The 20,605-nt window shown below is 37.9% G+C and overlaps 1 protein-coding gene across 3 annotated transcripts; it reads left to right on the forward strand.

Annotated features, from left to right (window-relative positions):
• The first annotated feature begins 2,696 nt into the window (after positions 1-2,696).
• Positions 2,697-20,599, forward strand: p4ha2 (procollagen-proline, 2-oxoglutarate 4-dioxygenase (proline 4-hydroxylase), alpha polypeptide 2). Of its 3 annotated transcripts, none has more exons than XM_017421340.3 (15): positions 2,697-2,857; positions 8,576-8,674; positions 9,172-9,268; positions 9,806-9,957; positions 10,842-10,979; positions 11,315-11,554; positions 12,626-12,822; positions 13,362-13,538; positions 13,734-13,804; positions 14,089-14,188; positions 14,359-14,412; positions 15,023-15,082; positions 17,716-17,784; positions 17,987-18,083; positions 19,478-20,599. In XM_017421340.3, the coding sequence occupies exons 2-15, from the start codon at positions 8,593-8,595 to the stop codon at positions 19,546-19,548; spliced, it is 1,605 nt and encodes a 534-aa protein (XP_017276829.1). In that variant the 5' UTR covers positions 2,697-2,857; positions 8,576-8,592; the 3' UTR covers positions 19,549-20,599. The 3 variants fall into 3 exon arrangements, 2 of the variants coding, with proteins under 2 accessions (XP_017276829.1, XP_017276827.1); XM_017421338.3 differs by lacking the exon at positions 15,023-15,082 and adding an exon at positions 15,142-15,207; XR_005233901.1 differs by lacking the exon at positions 19,478-20,599 and having other exon boundaries at positions 15,023-15,207; positions 17,987-18,056.
• The last annotated feature ends 6 nt before the right edge of the window (positions 20,600-20,605 follow it).

Consider the following 20,605-nt stretch of genomic DNA (forward strand, 5'->3'; position numbering starts at 1 on the left):
ATAAGTCATTATTTACGGAGACGCAGGGGGAACCGTATCTGATGGGGGAACGGGGCTCGACGTAACAGCAGCAACTCGAGCACATTACTGCCCCCTATATGTCAAGCGGACAAATAGCACCTTTTATAACACACCAGTGAATATTTCTGACCATGCTAATTCAGTTAACATGAGGTGAGCAAAGAGACTAACAGACAACGTATGACATTTTTCTAACCTTTAGTCATTTCCCTCACAGGATGACAAAAAGATGCACGTTGCCTGTTTTAGGTTCTGTTTCCTTCAATTCTTTCAAACTGCTTTGCAGGTGTTTTAAAAAAAATCACCAAACATTAATAAACTGTAGACTATTGTGAAAATAGACATCTTGGTGTGTGTGTGTGTGTGTGTGTGTGTGTGTGTGTGTGTGTGTGTGTGTGTATGGCTACATAATGAAAACTGATCTAATAGAAGACGAGTATTACAGGAGACTGTCTAACTGAACAAGACAGTGATGTAACCGCTTCTGTTAAACAGATTATCTGTGTCTGCTCCTTCCATTTAACCGTTCCTTATGAGCCGTAGTGACACAATGAGAGCATGAAGCAGGAACATTTCTGCTGCGAGGAGAACAAGGTTTAAAATTCGTCATCAAGGCCAGACTTTCCAAAAGGCTTCTGGGGCTTTAAGCCCAGAGCCCAGAGGTTTAGAGACAGTTGTTTTAAATGAATAGATGTTTTCAATAAGCCTTAAATTACCCATTACTCATTGGAAGGAGTCATTTGTTAAAGCTGAAGCTAAATGTAGCAAAGCACGAGTAAGAAGCAGCAAAAGGCCAGCTAAAAGCTAAATGTTGCAACAAGGTAGCTAAGAGCTAAAAGTAGAAATGTGCTATCTAAAAGCAGCTGAAGGCAAAAGGTTATCTAAAGGTAGCTAAAAAAATCAGATAAAAACTTAAGTAGCTTAAATGTAAAAGTAGCAAAAGGCTTATAAGAAGCTAAAAATAGTGAAAAAAAACCCAACAAAAAGTAGTAAAAGGCTGACTATAACCTAAAAGTCGCCAAAGGCTAGCTGTAAGTAGCAAAAGGGTAGCTAAACTAAAACCTGAAAGTGGCTAAACACTAACTAAAAGCCTGCAGAAGTAGTTAGATTGAAAATAAAAAAAACAAACATTGAAACAAAAGTGTGAATCATCACACAGCTGTCTCTGTGTCACTCCTTACACCTGCAGGAAACTGAGGACGTGTTCAGGTTGACCGACTGTTAAACCCAAATCAGCATCATGCATGTCGCAAATCACCTACACGCCATATAGGTAAAAAAGAAAATCAAAAAGTAGAAATCAGATAGGTTCAACTAATCCAATGAAGCCTTGCAATATCCTAAATAAAACCAGTTAAAAACTGGCAAAATCCAAAGCGTTCTCTCATCTGTTCAGGGATGAGACGCAAGGCAACACCCCCATCAGCACAAATATTCACTTCTCAGTCTTTCACCTGTCATGCTAAATTGCTTTCCCAAAACAAAAATGTCCCCTGCCTTGTGATCATACTAGTTTAAATTATATTATATCGAATCAGATTTATCTATGGTGGTCTTTCATCTCCTTCAGAATACACTAAAATTAAAGAGATTTAAATAACACAGAAGCAAAGACAGAAACTTCAAGAGCTGTAGGTAATTAAAAACTTTTTTTTTTCTTCCCATATGGTGGTCGATCCACCCAAAGAACAAGGCCTGGAAACCAGAATCCAGACTGCAAACGTGACGGGTTGCATGGATTACATTACCGTAAACAACCTAAAACATCGTCTCCACAAAACTTTCTTTGTCATGCAGTGAAAATTCGAGATGGCTTGGTCCCAGATAAACATCTGCAGCTTTTTAAAGAGCTCTTACTGGAATATTAAAGCATTATGTCTGCATTACTTGTTACAAGATAAGACAAAGAAAGTAAGAAAGAAAAAAATAAGACAACTGGGAATTAGCCTCAGTTTTCTGTATTAATGTGAAATACATTGAATAAATAGATACTTTAAATAAATAACATGAGATAGATGTTTCACATACTGATTATACAACTCTCTGCAAATACAGCATGTTTAATTTAGGTATGATTTTTCAGCAAATAATACAGAAATGAACTACTTCTTAGGTCAAAAAAATACTTTGAAAGAAGTTATATGATGCTGACAACAATGTTTGAAACAAAAGCTACAGATTGCAGCTTTTTTATTTAAGTTTTGCAACATTGAGCTCCCGTTAAAAGAGCGACAGCAATTCTAAAAAGTGGTGTTAAATTCAACGTAGCACTGCATTTTTGTGTCTCAAACAGTATTAAAGACAAAGTTCAAGAAAATTATAGTTTCTAAAGCTTCTTAAAGCAATGTTTAATTGAAAATGTAAATGTCAGTTTCATTCATAGAGCACATCTAAAACAACTGGGAGTGCTTTACAGTCAAACCAGACAACACAACAAAATCAAATCAAGTTACACCTGGAATAAAAATAAAATAAAAGACATAAAATACACTAAAAACAGATATGATCTAAAAATAAGTAATGAGTAATGAGTTGGTATTAAGCATATTTTTAAAAAGGAAAACGGTTATTCTCTGTTAAGAAGTAAAACTCAATTTCAGACACTGCAGTTTACAAGATGCACCCAAACGCAACACAAGGGGAGAAGAGCCAAAGGGGGAAATAATCTGCGCGTCTACTCCGTGTTTTAAGGTAGAAGCCTTCCAGTCGTGTTCTGTACGTGGCAGCGCTTCACAAAACGTCTCTGTACAGTTCACAACCCCCGGGGGTGCCAAGTGGATTTTTTGTCCAAGCACAAGAAGCGTGACAGTCGTGTTCTCAACCTGCAGGGGTACAGGTAAGGTGTCATTTGTAGATGCGTAGCTGCCACGGCCGCTCGTTTATTCCATCATGTCCGAGCCGCTGAGCTGGCGCGCCTCCCGAACAACCATGTTCGGCAGGGAGAAGTCCGGCAACAGGCTCGGTTTCTGTTCAGGCTGTCTGGGCTGTCTGAGCAGAGATGTGCCGTGGTGCCAGGACACAGAAAGCGTCAACACCTCCGGCGTTAGTTCCCGACGTATCTGTGCCGTTTTTCGGGCCGCAAGTTGCGTCGGAGGTCGAGCAGCGAACAGACGGAGGACCAGAGGAGTTTTGAAACTTTGCGCGAACTTTCTGTCCTGGCATCACACACACACACACGCGCGCGCGCATGCACGCACGCTTTAAATAGAAGGTGACACTTGCATGTTATTTTTAATACTATAAAACGCGGACACAGTCGAGGCCCTCACAGAGGAAGAAGTAGTAGAAGAAGAAGAAGTGTTGTAAATTGAACATTTTCTAGAAGCGTCTGGGTTCGGGTGACGTCACTGGGGTCGACCCAGCTGGAGGGGACGACTTCCAGGAGCGGGTTTAACTAACGCAACCAGCACTTTATAGCACCATAACAGCAAAAATCATTAAGTTTTAAAACAAAAATCAGCAGAAGCTGGTGGGAGGGCGTGTGTTGGGTGTGCAGAGGGAAGAGATATGAGAACAGACTTTAGAGATTTTATTTTATATCACTTTATTTTCCCCAAAGGTGGGGAAAAAACCTACCGTGTAAACAAACAAGAAGACAGGAAAATATCTAAAAAACTGGCAGTTCAACACTGTTGTAATGGAACAAAATGGGTTTACGTGCCTTAATGGGAAAAAAAGGTGTTGTGCTCCAGTTTGCTAACATTAGAAAAAAAGAAAAATAAAGATATTCATTGCAAACTATGAAACAAAACGACAAAAGGTTATCCCGAGCTATATCAAACGGTGCCGTTTGAAAGAGTTTGCTTCAGTAGTTTTCCAAATATATTGATATGGGATTCTGAATTGTGGGTAGGCAGTCTATGCAAACAAAGCACTCAGCTGGATCTGCAGAAAACCGCATAGAAGCTTGAGTCACGTGATTTGACTTACATTAGGCTGGCTGTAGACCAAGTAGGTAAACAAATATGGCTGAACTGAAGCGTAGAATTGAGGTGACGACATTTAGGTGGAAATATTAGTTGTTTCCGAAGGTAATCAAACACATGCGGTAATTAGCAGCCTTTCACAACGTTTTTTGGACACTACCAGTCAATATGAGAGGAAAAAACAATGTGCTGAATTTTGTTTCTTACCTCTCAAATTTTTCTTGGAGTGGTCTTCGTGACCTTCCAGCGAGTACCTTCCAGGGGGAAAAGAAAAAACAATAAAAATGTCTGTTTCCTGCAAATTTTATAGGTTTGTTTTTATATCACTACTTGTTTGAAACACACATGCTCTTCGTTAAGTCACGCTTGACTTGAATCAGACAGCTAATCAGAACCAGCAGCATTTTATATCACTGACTGTGTTTTCTTCTTTGCTTAAAAATGTTTTTTTTTAAGGAGGTATTGTTAAATTGTCTGTTGATTCGGCTCATTAGTGATTTCACTCTGGCTGACCTACATCGAGCTGCTCCTCAGCGATCTGAAGTGGATAAAAAGCTTCAGTGTAAAAGCTCGGGTCTTTTGTTCCAGCCTGTACAAACGACTCCTAATGTCCCCGAATGCGCAGGTCCAGTATAAAAGGATGAGTGCTCGGTGGCCGATGCCCTGCAGGGATTCATTTTGCACTCAGTGCAAAGATACAAACTGGATGTGGCAGCTGCTGCAGCAGCCAGAGATGGGAGAAAACTGTCATAAATCTGTCAGCCGTGGTTTAGCTGTAAGGCAGGTTACTCAGGCAGACTCAGAGGAGGGTGGCTTAGAATATACAGCTAGGAGAAAGAAATAATAAAAAAATATTATTACAAACACAAATATTTTGGTATAAGCTGTACTTCTCCAGGTCTTTCTTATGTTGATCAGTTATCAGTCACTGTTGGTCATGTATTGTTATCAGAAGAAGAAAATACCACCCAGCTAATTTACATTCATTAGGCAGCTAACAGTGTTCCCATGGCACTGTGAGGTTTTTGGAACATTACTGACCTCGTGTCCGATTGGGTTATTCGTATCTGTAACATAAAACGTGCAGATTTGAGCACACAAGTTAATTAAGGTTACTGATTTCAGACGCCAGTTTAAATCTGCTGAAATCCTAAATGTAGCTGATTATTAAGCCCACGTTTTCCCTCCTGATTTCATCCAGCGAGGGCAGCGCTTAGTCAGGAAGCGCCTGCTTCCTTCTTGTCAGACTTGGAAAGTCTGATAAGTTTCATCGTGTTTTTACATGATTCAGCACAAGATTGCCCAATAGAACGTTTAACCCTCATGTAGCCTTTAGTGGAAGTGAAAGTTTGACATTTGTGGGCTGATTTTAGAGTGAATCAGACAGTTACCGATAAAACTTGGGAGTTTTGTGGTGCAACTGATCAGAAGCTGAATATTTTATAAGCAAGACCAACCATTTTTAAAGCGGCACAGTAATAAACATGAATGCAGTTTCATTCTGAAGAAATAGTTTTCATGCTTGCAGAGGAAATTAAAACATGCAGAGTGACAACAAAGGCAAGTTTAAATCTGGACTGTGTTTCCCTGCTTGCAGACTGACAGTCCGAGGTTGTCTCTGCGTGATGGTCACAGTTGCAGCTTGCACATACTTTATCTGCTGTGTCACTGTACCACCGTGTATCACTGTGCACATTTAGAAGGACTGGGTGTTTCGTGTGAAGGAGGAAGGCACACACCAGTGCAGCTCCCAGATTTCTATCAGTGAGTTTGTGTTTAGCCTCAACATTTGCTGTCTGTAGCCTCACTGCAGCGTTTCCACACGGCTCTGTGTGACGGGGAGCGCACACCTGGCATGCAGCTTTCTGCCCTGCAGCTTTCATTCTTTCCTGACATAGATAGGGGCAGTTTGCATTGCCCTGAGTGGCTTTGGAAGAATATATTCCAAAAATATGTTGCATAGCTTTGTGTCAGATGGAATATTTTTCTATTTTGGTGTAGTAGTCACAATACATATGAACACCTTCTTTTCAGATTTTGCTTCTAATTAGTCAGCTCTTGTCATTTGGTTAATATTTTGGGTAATCATAGTTCCAAAAGCCAAGAGTTATTTGATCGAAACAATTTCCTAAACTCATTAAATGTTTCAGTAAAGATGCAGATGTCACCGTTTGCGTTCATGTTCATTTTTGATTTGGTTTTGAGTTAGTTTTTAGCTTTTTGTTTAAAAAATCTTGTTTTTTTTGTATTCTAAGAGCATTTTCTATTAATGCATTATTCAGTTTTTGCTCAAAACTAACTAACAAAAACCTTTATGATTATTTCCAGTCAGCACTGATGTGATCAGAGACAGCTAATGCTCCTACCAACCATGCTACTCTTTATATGGGTTTGCTACAGATGTGAAAGAGTTTACTGCTGGAGTAAACATTTGCTGTCCAGGAACCGCTGCCCCGTTGCAGCCCTTGGATCCTAACTGCTTCAGCACAGTGTGTTTATTCTTATCTCTATCATGGAACCACACCCACCTGATGTATGTTTATATATATATATATATAAAAGCTAAAATCTGAAAGAATCTGCTCAGATTTAACTAAGCAGGACTTTAACACATTGTGAGTTTAAATACTTGGAAATCACAGCATAAAGCAATAAAAAGTCCAACTGTTTTTGCATGGCTGATTAAAAACTACACATCTGCTCAGCATGTTCATCTCCACTTGCAGGTTTGGCTGATTTTTTTTGTTTGTTTGTTTAATTGTTTTATTTCTGACCTGTGACACATTGACGTGGACAAATCTGGGACACGTATATAAATATTTTTCACACAGTGTAAGTCTATTGTTCATGATAATGTTTTAGGTCTGGACAGTTTAACACGCAGACCACCGCGTGAAGCTACAACATCCTCTCCTCTCCAGTGTCCCGGGCGAAGGGAACAGGACCCAGAAACATCTGGAGGAGGATTGTGACCTAGCTGTTTGAGCCTGCAGCAACAGGCGCCAGCGCTCCGAGCTGAGCAGTCGTCCTGGCTGTAAATTACAAGGGGAGAGATTTGGTCATTTATTTTCTGTTTTAGGACTGTGGGAATAATTATCTAGACCAGCACTCTGTATGAAAACCATTAGCAGTCAGATATAAGACTCAAAACTAAATCTGTGCTAGGAAAATATTTGCAATAGAGAAGAACATTGGAGTTTTTCTTTAAGTTACAACTACTATCAGTAATTGTGTCTTTTTTTCTACATATCTGGTGTAAAATCTAAGTTGCAGCCTGATAAAACAAGTCAAAGTCCATTCATTGCTTTTAAAACAAGCTTGATTCCTAACATCCCTGCAGCTCTCCGGACCAGACGATGTGCTGGAAAAGTTGATTAAGCGTTTTCATTGCCTCGGTGAAATAGAGAAAACAAAAGCATGTTTGAATCTGGGAATTTTACTCTGCTTTTGCTCTTGTTTGCGTGCAGGCCATGACCGTTTTGCTCACACCCTGTGTGGTACATTCCGTTGTAATCACTATAATTCACCAAAACTAAAAATGATGAAAATGAGCTCTCTGAGCTCATCTGCATAATTACAGTTCACATTTACTTGCAGCATCTAACAAAAAGCCTTATTCTGCCCGTTTCCAGTACTTCTGTCTGGTTGTAAATGACTTTATAGGCAGCTGAGGTATTTTTTTTTTTTCTTCTAAATGTGTGCCCTGCAGTTTTACTCTACCAGTAGATGCTAATTCACTCTGTATTTATAATGTAATATAATAGAAATTTGGTGCATATCTGGTAAGCCGGTGTTACACCTGAAGTGACTTTCTAACTAAGGGATTGTCCCGGTAAGCTGACATTACCCTTTTTAAAGTCTCAATTTCTCTGATTATGGAGTGGTGCAGACAGAAGCGTGTGTGTGGCTGCGCTCATGTTTAAGCGTGTGTGTTTTACACATAAATAGTCATCACTGACAGCCGAACAAAACCCAGGAGAAGAAAGTGAAGCAGAGTCACTTTTCACACAGAAGAGCTGGTCGAGGAACAAAGAGCTCACACAGCTCCAGTTCTTTTTGCCCCAGATGTGACTGCTTACATGAAGTTTTGAAGGAAAAAAAAGCAGGATAAACACAAGAACAAACGATTTTACACACAAAAATCAATTTGTACCAACCTTTTCTGTACACAAACCAGATGGACCTCGAAAAGAGAAATTTACAATCATAAGTCATCGTCCACTTTCTGGAAGCAAATATTAATATGAGCTAAAGATTATTTTTTTCTGCAGTTTCCTCCTTTTCTTGTTTATTGAGAAGGAGACACAGCAGCTGGTAATGACTCAGTCACTGGAAGTTTTTACAGTATTGCGAGACTGTCAGCAATTTCAGTCTGGAAACATGAGATCATTGTATGAAATGCCACGACAGGGGACTGAAAACTGCAACGCTGTTGGTATTTTTAACTAAAAAACCCAAAAGAAAAAAAAAAATCACTGCAACACCTCTGACTGACAGCTCACTGCAGTTACTTTGTATGAGAACAAAACCATAAATATAGATGGTGAAATTAGTCAGTGTTTTTCTGTGAAGTGTTGTTCGTTCTTTGCTTTATAGTAACCTGATGTGTTTCTGTTTCTCATTTCAAGTTACAGAACAGGACAGAATGAGGAAATTCCTGTCTTTGATCGGCTGGGTTTTGTTCTGCTGCTGCTGGACGACACATGCCGAGGTTTTTACTTCTATTGGTGAGTTACAAATGACTTATCTGTTTGTTTGTACGTTCATAATTGGCGTGTGTTGACTGTCAGTTAATAAAGCAATATATTGGTGGTATAGTAGTAAATGATTTCAGTATGTTTTCCACTGTGCAGCTCATCTCTCAGCAGTTTGAGTTGTGAGAGTTAAATGGCTCACTCGGACTTCCTGCACCTTCCAGCTCAGTTATTCTGGCTGCTTCATTATTCCTCTGCTGTGCGAATAAGTCATGGCTGAGTGCCTCCCTGAAATGTTTACGGCATGCTAAACTAACCATCCCTTTACCAGTCCATGGATTCATATTTCGCTGGCATTTGCTTGATCATTAATATCCAAACTCTGCAGCTTGTGTCTGAGGATTGAGAGGACAATGCAACCAAAAGAGAGACAAAACACAGGTTTAAGATGAGTAAAGTTAGTCATTTTGTACCACACAACATCTTAGGCTGATTTACAATCTCTGCGTGTGTCTCCCGTGTCTCTGCAGGACAAATGACTGACCTGATCTACACAGAAAAGGAGCTGGTCCAGTCTCTGAGGGAGTACATTAAAGCTGAGGAGACCAAGCTTGCTGCTGTCAAAAGGTACAGTCTTAAAATAACCCACTGTAAATATATTTAACACAGCTGCCAATACTATGAATAAAGCCACTTCCTTTTCCCGTTTCTTTTCTTTTTGTTCTTACATGTACCACTCCACAGGTTCACAGCCTGAAATATTACACTTTTCTACTCTGACTTTGACATGTGACAGCTACTAGTTCCTTTTTAAAGTTATGTTTACGGTAATGTTCAAATAAAACGGCGCTTCATGTAGATTGGCCGGCGGAAAAGATGACTAACATCTGTTTAAATCAGCAGTCACCAGATGTGATAAATGAAATGCTTGTAACTGCTCCAACAACCGTTAAGATGATTTCTTTGGCTTTGTTCTCCGTTTCTGTGTCGTCTCAGCCTGCCTGCTATGTGTAGAGCTGTAATGTTTTTTTTTCTTCACATTTTCAACACTATCAGGCCTTTCTGAGTGAAGTTAGTTGTAAATATCTGCATGTGACTCTTTAGGGTTTGTACATGCAGCACATACTTTTACAAAAGTCGAGAACTGTTTTCTCTCTCTTTTAGTTGGGCTGGGAAACTTGATGCCCTGACCCGAGTGTCCACTTCTGACCCCGAGGGGTACCTGGCCCACCCGGTGAATGCCTACAAACTGATGAAGAGACTCAACACAGAGTGGTCCGAACTGGAGAACCTGGTGCTTCAGAATCCGTCTGACGGTAAACAGAAGAGAAGCTGTGTCTGGGCTTCGATCAGAAGCAGTGACAATTTTGTAGTAATACCAGTTATAGACTCTGAAAATGATAATGGAGATTTTTACTAACTAGTGGCGAGCAACAGATCTAAAACCCACTTGGGGTACGAGCGTGGAGTTATTAAAGCTTTGGCTGCAGAGTGGAAATGTCTGCTGTGCAGCTTTGCTCCAAAGCTCCTCTCCTTAAACAAACGGTTGAAAACCTGAGCCTGTCATGTTTTCGCTGCAGCTGCTCCCCATCTCTGCATATTTTGGCCATGTTCTCACTTCAAGTGTGTGTGCGTGTTAGGACACAGGCCCTTATCTGTTTGAGGCCTGAAAATGAATCTGTGTACGTGGCTGTAAGAGTGGGAGTGAAAAGGCTGGATGTAAACCGTTTAAAAGCAGAGTGGTGCAAGGTTTTACTTACTTCAGTATGAATGTTTTTCCTTCTTTTTTTTTTACAGTTATGCTTGCTCTTCAGCAACACAAATGTATCCACGTGTCATGATAATGACTGAAGCTAAAGAGAGAAGATCCATACAGTAATGAGGCTCCAAATGAAATGCTTCATTCATGAAATAATAACACTTTATTAATAATCAACAACACAGTATCAACAACACATTACCCTGTAAATGCTTACAGTAATATGATATTTTAAAACAATAAAATATAAATTAGAATGTTGGTGCTTCTGTTTCAATTATATTTGAGGACGTGTTTATATTTGAATCTCATCTTTAATGCTTCACAGATTTAACAATCTATCCATAGTTTTAGTTGTTTAATGTGTGGTGGCATTCAGTTGTTGCAGTTTTTCACCTAAATAGTAGTTGTTTATGTTTGGCATTCTTTCTGTCTTTCCAGGATTCATCGCCAACATGTCTGTACACAGACAGTACTTCCCAGATGAGGAGGATCAGACAGGTGCAGCTAAGGCGCTGATGCGTCTGCAGGACACGTACCAACTGGATTCAGAAGCGTTCTCGAAAGGAAAGTTGCCAGGTAACCCAAGAGTGTTTGCTGATTGATTTACATAGGAACAAACCGAACTTATCAAATATGTTTGGACAAAATATGCATGATGTGTGTCGGTATTTCAAAGGTAAGAACTAAGAAATCGTCACAAAATGAGTGTCAACACAAGCCTGGTCAGATTTTTTTGCTTTGGGTCATTTGAAATTGTCAGTTTTAGGGTCTTCAAACCTGTGTTTTTCATTCTGCAGACTTCATCAACACTTTCTTTTTTTAATTAGGTTTTACTGAAGAAAAAAAAAACCAACCGCTTTTTATTGTAGTCACTGATTCTCGAAGATGCTTTCTTTTGAATCTCTTTCCAGGTGTGCACTTGAACACCGGACTGACGGTGGACGACTGCTTCGACATGGGAAAGACGGCGTACAATGATGCCGATTATTACCACGCTGTGCTGTGGTTCCAGCAGTCTCTGAAGCAGCTGGATGACGGAGAGGAGGCCGTGGTCTCCAAGGCGGATATTTTGGACTACCTTAGCTACTCTGTTTACCAAATGGGTGACTTACCTCGAGCCGTTGAGCTGACGCGGCGACTTGTGGCCATCGGTAAGCTCTTTTCTTCAAACACCAACGGTGGTCAAACAATGCTTTTATTTTGACAAACTAAAATAGCAATTTCTATTTTAAGAGCACTTTGAAATTTTATTTTAATTTCCTAAGGCAGATAACCAATAAAACCACAATTCTTTAATGTGACATAATTATGGGTTGATGTTTTCATTTTTCACTAATAACTGTAGTTCACCCTCTGCTCTCGGTTTGGTTTGACTCTGAGCTTACCACAGCAATGGGGTGTTGTCCGTTCCATGTAAAGGCTCGTGGTTTTAAACAGTTATTCTTGAAGCAAGGGCTTTGTGGACAGCTGCAGACCGTCTTCTTAGGGCTGCGGTGTCCTTGTTTACATGTCATGTGAAAGGAATTTAGGTAGAGTGGATGCAGGCCCATTTTATTCTAAATGTAGCAAAAGTAACAAAAATGAACAATAAAAGTGTCTGTACGGATCAGAGGAAACCACTAGCTTTTAAACAGACAATCCCCAAAGAAATCTAAAAGAATCCTAATAAGATATTCAGTACTTTGGTAAACGGTTTGCTTCTTTTTATGATTTACTTCATCTTTATAATTAACAACAAATAAATAGTAATTAGGTGTTCGAAAACTGTAATAAAAAGCAATAATGTAAGTGTGCAATAAACAGTCTAAATTGGATTGGAAAATGATTGGAAACATTCCTGTCTGCTTGTATTTATGACCCAACATTTCTTATTAGGAGGCTTCCACATTTTGCGACGCCGCCGAATGTTACTGAAATACTTTTTTAATTTGTCAATGTTGTTTTTTCCCCTAATCTCCACAAGAGGGCTAACTTGTTCTGTCATCCAATTTCCTGTAACATCTCAAAGCGTGTATGAATGTCTTGAATTTGAACATTATTAGTTTTTAGTCTGTTTGTATCAGTGAGGTACAAGGATATTACTGTGTGTGAATTCTGATAATTTATAAGCTGGTTTTAACTATTAATTCCCTTCCATTAAACGGTCATCACAGACTGAAACCTTTCTTATGAGGCAGCGGTTTTAGAGAAACTAACACTTTGTGCTTTTTTTACACGGACAGACCCGACCCACGACAGGGCGGGAGGAAACCTGCGTTACTTTGAGCGGCTGCTGTCCAAGCAGCTGAACGAGATGAACCAGGCCGACCAACCGGCCACTGAGGAACCCATCCAGCTGGGGACCTACAGCCGACCCAAGGACCACCTTCCAGAGAGGGAGGCCTACGAGTCTCTGTGCAGAGGAGAGGGGCTACAAATGGTACGATGTGAAAGGAGGAGGAATGTCAACAGCAGTAGATGTAACCAATATGTTCCTTAGTTTAGAAATAAATGCTACAAGTTACCAGCCTTAAATTCTTCATTATGTTATAGTAGTGTGCATTTGGTATGGTTAAAAGTTTGTGAACTTTTCTTTTTTCCTTTAAACAAAACAAACCCATAAATAATCAAAAATTATTTAAACCACGACTGTGCTTTTTTGTAATGGTAGTATTCATGTACTGATTTTAACATTAGTTTAATGAGTCTCAGTAATTCACATAGTCATACTTTGTGCGGCAAATATAAATATTATGTAAATATATATATTCTTCTGAGTGAACCTGCTGGTTATTGCACAGGAAATTATATTAACAGGAAATGAAAACATGTCATGACGTACTTAAAGCGAGATTATTTGTTACAAAATATGATTGTTACTTTTTAACAAAAGTAGCAATCATGTCTAGTCATGGATTTTATTATCAATTGTTTTCTTCAGTCTTAAGGAAATGTATTTATTTATTTACTCTTTACCAGACTGAGGCCAGACGGAGCCGTTTGTTCTGTCGCTACCACGATGGAGGCAGGAGCCCTCGTCTGCTGCTGAAGCCCATGAAGGAGGAGGACGAGTGGGACAGCCCACACATCGTACGCTACCTGGACATGCTGTCACATGAAGAAATAGAGAAGATTAAGGAGTTGGCAAAACCCAGGGTGAGACATACAATACATAGAATAAAGAACTACATTTTCTTGTTTGTTTGTTTCACTTGTTTTTAAGTTTAAGTAAAACTTCTTTAGACTCATGCAGGTGTAGGTATGGTGTATTGAAAGAAGATGTAGAGTTTGTTCAGATGCTTTCAAATCACTACAAGGCTTATTTTGACTTTATTTCTTTTTTTTTGGAAGCTTGCCAGAGCTACTGTCCGTGACCCCCAAACAGGAGTCCTGACCACAGCCAACTACAGAGTGTCAAAAAGGTCCGTTAATAACGGGGAGGGCCTCCTGGTGTGACTTCTGGTGTTTAATATATATTTAGAACTCATTGTAATCATTTTATGTTTATTACAATTTAAAATTATTGTGCACATTTTTGCTGCATTGCTTTTTGTAATTATTTCCAGGCTCTCTGAAGCTTTGCTTTATGCACATAATTAAAAAAAAAAAAAAAAGATTATTCTAAACTAACTTGAGAATGTGAAATAATTTTACACGAAGCCGGAAACATTCATTTAATACTTGTGGTGCATGTTTGTGTCTTCAGCGCCTGGTTGGAGGGAGAAGAGGACGCTATCATTGAAAGAGTTAATCAGAGAATAGAGGACATCACTGGCCTTACGGTAGAAACTGCAGAATTACTGCAGGTAATGTTCTGCATTCTTCCTTATTACTACTTTATCTCATATTTGATTGAAGGAATTTCATCTAATAAGCTTGTATTTTTATAGGTTTTAGGCATACACCTTCAGTCTGATTTCTTTAAAATCTATTCATGTTTTTATGTGTTTGAACTGTATTTTGGACGACTTACCAGGTTGCAAACTATGGAGTTGGAGGACAGTATGAGCCACATTTTGACTTCTCAAGGGTGAGTTTAGTTTCTTGCTGCTGCTTTGTGCGTCCTTGTCTGTCTGCAAACTGTGTCTGTTTGTATGTTTTTATTTGTATTTATTTATGTTTTATTTATCTTTTTTATTTTTACATATTAACCTTATCTTTTCTTTTGAGATCTATGTTGTTTTCTTTGTGAGCTAGATCTTAAAAGCACCTATAATTTTCATGGCTTATTTAGCTTTATATGTATGTACTTTCATCAGAAAGGTTGGGTTTATTACGCCTAATACAAAGAGACATTCCAAAAAGAAGCTCTTGTTTCATCTGTCGGCCGTGTGTGATTTTTCAAGATGTATTAATTCAGCTTACCATTAAACACTACACATTAAATACAGTCATTACCACAGTTTTCTTTTTTTTTAAATAATCAGCATGATATGCCTTTAAAAATAAAACATTACAATAAATGCAAATTCTTTTTTATTTGCATTTTGTGCTTTAAAACTAATAATCTGAAGCTGTGTAACTGTTTGAAAATAACCCCTATGGTGTGACAGATAACAGAACACTCTGTGCCTTAAAGCGGCAGGCTCCATTTCTGAGTCCCACTGATAACGGGTTAAACATATAAACATCTGTTGCAGCGTCCTTTTGACAGCAACCTCAAGACCGATGGAAATAGACTTGCTACCTTCCTAAACTATGTAAGTAATGTGTGTGCTGTTGATCTCCTGTATTTTACTCTAAAATTTTATCTTTGTAGAAAGATGAGCCTGATGCTTTCAAAAGGTTAGGCACTGGAAATCGCTTGGCAACTTTTTTAAACTACGTAAGTACGAGCATTTAGTCACCGCCGATTGAAGACTAGTTGTGGTAGCCCCCCAGAATCTGTTTCTCAACCTCTACTTGTGGCTTAACGGGCAAAAGCACAAGCTCTACTTCAATCTTGGACTTGGATTGATTGACTGCCATAGATATTTCAAACATTCGACGATGAATATTGAACATGGTGCTGTATAAATATCCCATTATCTGGACATTTGAGGAGTCTTGTTGGAAAAAATCTAAAAAAGCAAAAAAGGTTTTGCTGTCAATCAGTTCCAGTGCACATTGTGAAGAGTTTTGCCAGCCTTTCCCCTTTAATATGCAATTAATAAGCCTGTATCTGTATTCTCCTTACTAAAAGAGCTGCGGAATACTGCTTGCATGTTAAGATGAAGATTGCATTTTCACAGTAAGAAGAGATTTAGGTGTAGTTTAACTTTTTTGACAATAAAAAATCTGTTATTTTAGAGAAAGTAAACTAATCTTAAAGAGTCAGTATGCTCAGGCAAGCATCAAAAACACTTTGCTCTGGTGTGGAAATTAAAAATTTTGTCCACCAGCCATAGTGGCTTGACGTCATTGATTTAGTTAAAAAAAATGTTGTTTAACTTTTGGTTCTTCCCTCGATTACGTAACAACCCCTGTCAACAAAAAATAAAATAGCTTCTTATCACAACACCTAATTGGTGTTAGACTGCATGTAATCTGTAGTGGATCGAGTGCATCATATTGGTCTGCAGTGAACTGTTGTACGTTACCACGGGGGAACCAAATATTTCAGGCGTCTGAAATAATCGGTTCCCCCTCTAAAACATGGGACAAAAATAATTTACCAACAAGTCCTTAACTGTGTTTATTTCTCTGTATTATGATATTATTAGCACATTTTATTCCTAAAAGAATGATGCTTTTTTGTTTCTGTAATGAGAAATATTTGCCCCAACAATTCTGTTATTAGATAAGTCATTATTTATTTTAATTATTAATTGTTTTTGTCCACACATTGTCTATATTGTCCATAACAGAGTCTGTCTGTCTATCTATCACGCTAGCAGAACAGTGGGTTAACTTCGCCAAAACAAGTTGTTTGACCTCTCAAAGTCAGGATCTGTAATACAGGAGTGTATTGGTTAACATAACATGTAACTTTCACAAGTGACAACAACACTGAAAAATATACATTTTGGATAAATGTTTGCCTGCTTGCAAAGATCTTTTTCAAGGAACATCTTATTAATTCCAGTGGGACAGTATCCATGATAAATACACACAGCCATAACTCTGTATTAAAAGTGGGAACTAAACTGGCCTGTTTTCACTCCAGGCCTGTTACTCAATAAATAAATTCCTTAGAGGAGGTTCAGAACTGTTTAAGGTTTAAATTCTCAATAAAAACTGGGGAAATGCTGCACTCTAGAGGCCAAAGCAACTGGTCATAGTTTTTTCTCTGTATTTTATTTCAACATATAAATACATATAATTTAAATATTTTGCACTGTGATTTATTTTTTCAAACTTTTTAAATGTGGTCTCAATCTTGCTAGATTATCATATGATCATAAGGTATGGGCAAATGAGAACCTTATTTTAGGCCAAAATGCACAGAAAACCTTCCTTTTCCTTTTTATAGTAAAGCAGTAACAAAAATCACTGAATTAGTATTAAAATTGAGATTTTCTACAAATGCATTTAAAGTATAATCATGACTTTTTATTGTTATGATAGCTACTTTAAAATAAGCCAAATAATATTTTGTATGATGCTAGTGTAGCACGAAGTAAAGTTTCAACTTAACCCTCCTGAAGGTCTTAAAAGAGAGAGAGATAGAGAGAAGTCGAAAAACCCTTGGAACCTCGGATCAATTTGACCCGAAGGCCACGGGAGGGTTTAAAAAAGAGCAACCAGACAGTCATATCTGGTTGGCAGTGAAACTATATAAACAGCATGATTTGTGTGTGAATGCATGGAAGGCTCGCTCACACAGTTGTGCTCGATTTCTTTTTAAAATCTCTTGTGATTCAGTGCAAACACTCACATGGACTCAAGGATAAATTAATGAAAGTTTGGAGGTCAGAGTTCACAATGACTTTCACTTTGTCATTCCTGTTCTCATATATGAATAAATACTTTACTTATCCCAGAGAGAAGTTCAAAATCATGCAATTTCTCAAAAATACCTCAAACGGTTCTGAGGTGAAACTATTGTGATCTCACAAACACATCTTTGCAGAAACAAAGTTCACTAAATACTTCAAATGCGCACCCAAATAAGTAATGGAAAAAAGTACTTTTATGGTAACATCGCTCATAAACAAAGATTTTATTCTTAGTTATTCAGAAGGTAATCTTGGGTTCCTTCAATATAGATTCACTTTACTGTAATAGGCTGAACAAACACTGATGCAAAATGTAAATGGTAATATTATTGTTAGTATTGTTGGCGTGGTATTAATGCTTTGAATTAAACAAAACATAAGCTCTCACTCATTTTGTTGTTTTGTTTTTTTCTCAGATGAGTGATGTTGCAGCAGGGGGTGCCACAGTCTTCCCTGACTTTGGGGCAGCAATCTGGCCCAGAAAGGTAACAACAGAGTGGTTTGTTTCTGTCTTTTGTCTCTTTTTTTTTTTTTTCTTTGTCACTGGTTGCATGTGTGAAGTTTGAATAATTCTCAGCATTCACCTCAGAACACCCAGATCATCTTTAATCGGTCTCTTTTTTTGGTACTCTAGCTTTACTTTTACAGCCTGTACTCTATAGTCTTTTTTTTGTTATTTGTCGGCAGGGGACAGCAGTGTTCTGGTATAATCTCTTCAGGAGTGGGGAGGGAGACTACAGAACGAGACATGCAGCCTGTCCTGTTCTCGTGGGAAGTAAATGGGGTAAGTCAAAGTTCACACTAAATCACACTAAAAGCAAGTTTATCCTTCACTAAAGGGTATTAAAAAGAGACTAAATTACAGCTAAGGAGACTTCTACATACATTGCTTTCTGTCAAAATAAACCCCAAAAAACAAATTCATTCAAAACCAGTGGGTCCTACATAAACAGCTAATAATTGTTAAAATTTTGCCAGTGAAGCATTACTAAAACCAACTGTATCACAACAAAAAATTTATTTTATTAAATTTAATTAGTTGGTGTTATTAATTTTAGTTTAAAACCATTGCAAAAATAAATACAAAACATTATGCTCATATTTCTCTGCTCTCATCGTCATTACTTTATTACCTTTATTACGCCATACACAGGTATCCCTCTCATTTTTTCCAGTTGGTTGAAAACATTCAACACATGAACACATTATCTTTGTGCTCACACCCTGCCCTGTTTTCTAATTGAATCTTATTGATTTTACATTATATTGTCTCACTTTCAGCAAAAAAATTTTTTTTTTTTTTTTCACAAGCTGTTTTTATTTAGCAGCTGATTCTACAGGATGTAGTGAAACATCTGATTTCACTCTACATCTTTTTTTCTTCATTTGTTTGGTTTTGAAATGGGCATATATACACAAATAAACCTAATCCCAAACTCTGAAGTATTACAGTATCCACTCAAACTGAGGGGGTCAAACAAATAAATGTACAGATATTTTTTTTGTTTGTTTGTTTTTGTTTCTTTCAGTTTTTAGCTGGTAGTGACTTCAAACTTCAGACATGTTATCAAGTAAAACTGGTGAATTATTATCTGGTAAATGGAGTGTTCGTATAAAGCGCCTTTACAGCCAACCAGGCCACTCAAAGTGCTTTACAAAACAATCTATTGTAAATCAAACAATCTCATTTACCTATCCACACACACATTCATACATCTACTACCTCTCTGCAAAACCCATCTGAATAAATCATTCTATAGAGTCTGATCCGAGCTTTAGATCACTGATGGATCACATCGGAGGCTATAAGATGTTCAGTGTCCTCCCCAGGGACACTTGGACATGTGACTGCATATTTCCAGGAATCAAACTTCTAACTCTCTCTGCCACAGCCGCCCCACATATCTCAGCTGAATGACTTAGCACCCAGAATAACCCATTACATTCTAATTAGTTCAGCTCCAACTCACAGTTTGTGACAAAAGCAGAGCGAACAATTTATAGTCAAGACCTCATGAGGACCACATTAGAGATCGTTTTAAATACCTTTTAAAAAATGCTTGAACTTAACTGTAGGGTGATTTTTTTTATTTTTTATTATAATTATCTATCCTCAGGTTTCTTACTCTGGCTTTACAAGAAATAAATATGTCTGCATCTGTCTTTTTCTGCTTTCAGTGTCAAACAAGTGGATCCACGAACGAGGACAAGAGTTCAGGAGACCATGTGGTCTCACAGAAGTGGACTGAAGTTCACCCACTCCTCTGCACTGCCACACACACACACACACACACTCCGTAGTGCCTTGATTCCAGCCACGATACAAATCAGACAAATTGTACAACACTTTCAAGAATGAACTTGTCTTGGTGAATATCAAATGTTTTACAAGAGAAACCAATATGGAGAATGTCTCGTCTGAAAATGGTGAGTTCTGCAGCTATGTCCGTGTGCCACCCATGGTTCCTCACAAAGGTCCATTTAATGAAGAAAACAACACTTCTAAAAACCTAATTACAGAGTGTTAAAAAGCATACAACTTCTAACAGGTCATTCTCATTTCTCCAAAATGTTTTATTGTCTTAAATTTGTGTTTCTCCAAAAGGTTTTAATCTGTGACTTTTTTTTGTTGTTTTTAAAGTGCTACAAAAATCACTTTGGCTCTCAAGTGGACATTTTTTTACTGCTTTTTCATCTTCAATTGGATTAACTGAGATATGGAGAACTCAACATCATTTTCATTAAAAATACAGTTAATGCTCAATTTGACTTTGACGTTTTTAAGACTAAAATATTTATATTAGTTTGAAAGTCTTTTAAACCTTTCATATTAAACAATTCAAAATGTTTATACATGTAAGTCTTCTGATTACGAATTGGAAGCAAACTATAATAAAGGTTTATTAGATTTGAATAAAGAATAATTAAACATGTTTGCTTTTTGAGCTGGAATCAAACTTGGCAAAAACCTGAAAGTTTTGTAACACATTTGTAGTCAATACAAACACTGCTTGTGCTGACTGTCACCCCTGCAGGAGTATTCTACTGCAACAGCTTTCCTCTGTTATCACGAACGTCAGTCCATATCTCCAAATTTAACAACTCTTTTCTTTCTTAAGTCTTTGTTTTATTTTATTTTGCACCGGAGATCCTTCCTCTGTTAACATGGCAACACAATTCTTTTCCCCTTCTTTAAATCACCTGCATTGTTTTTTATTTATATAGTGTTTAAATTATTACACTATCCTCATTCCTCAAGATGGCAGTCGAAACGCCAATAAACAGTGACTTTTATTAAAATGTTTT

This window comes from Kryptolebias marmoratus, linkage group LG13, assembly GCF_001649575.2.
Source record: "Kryptolebias marmoratus isolate JLee-2015 linkage group LG13, ASM164957v2, whole genome shotgun sequence".
In the NCBI taxonomy this organism is placed as follows: Eukaryota; Metazoa; Chordata; class Actinopteri; order Cyprinodontiformes; family Rivulidae; genus Kryptolebias; species Kryptolebias marmoratus.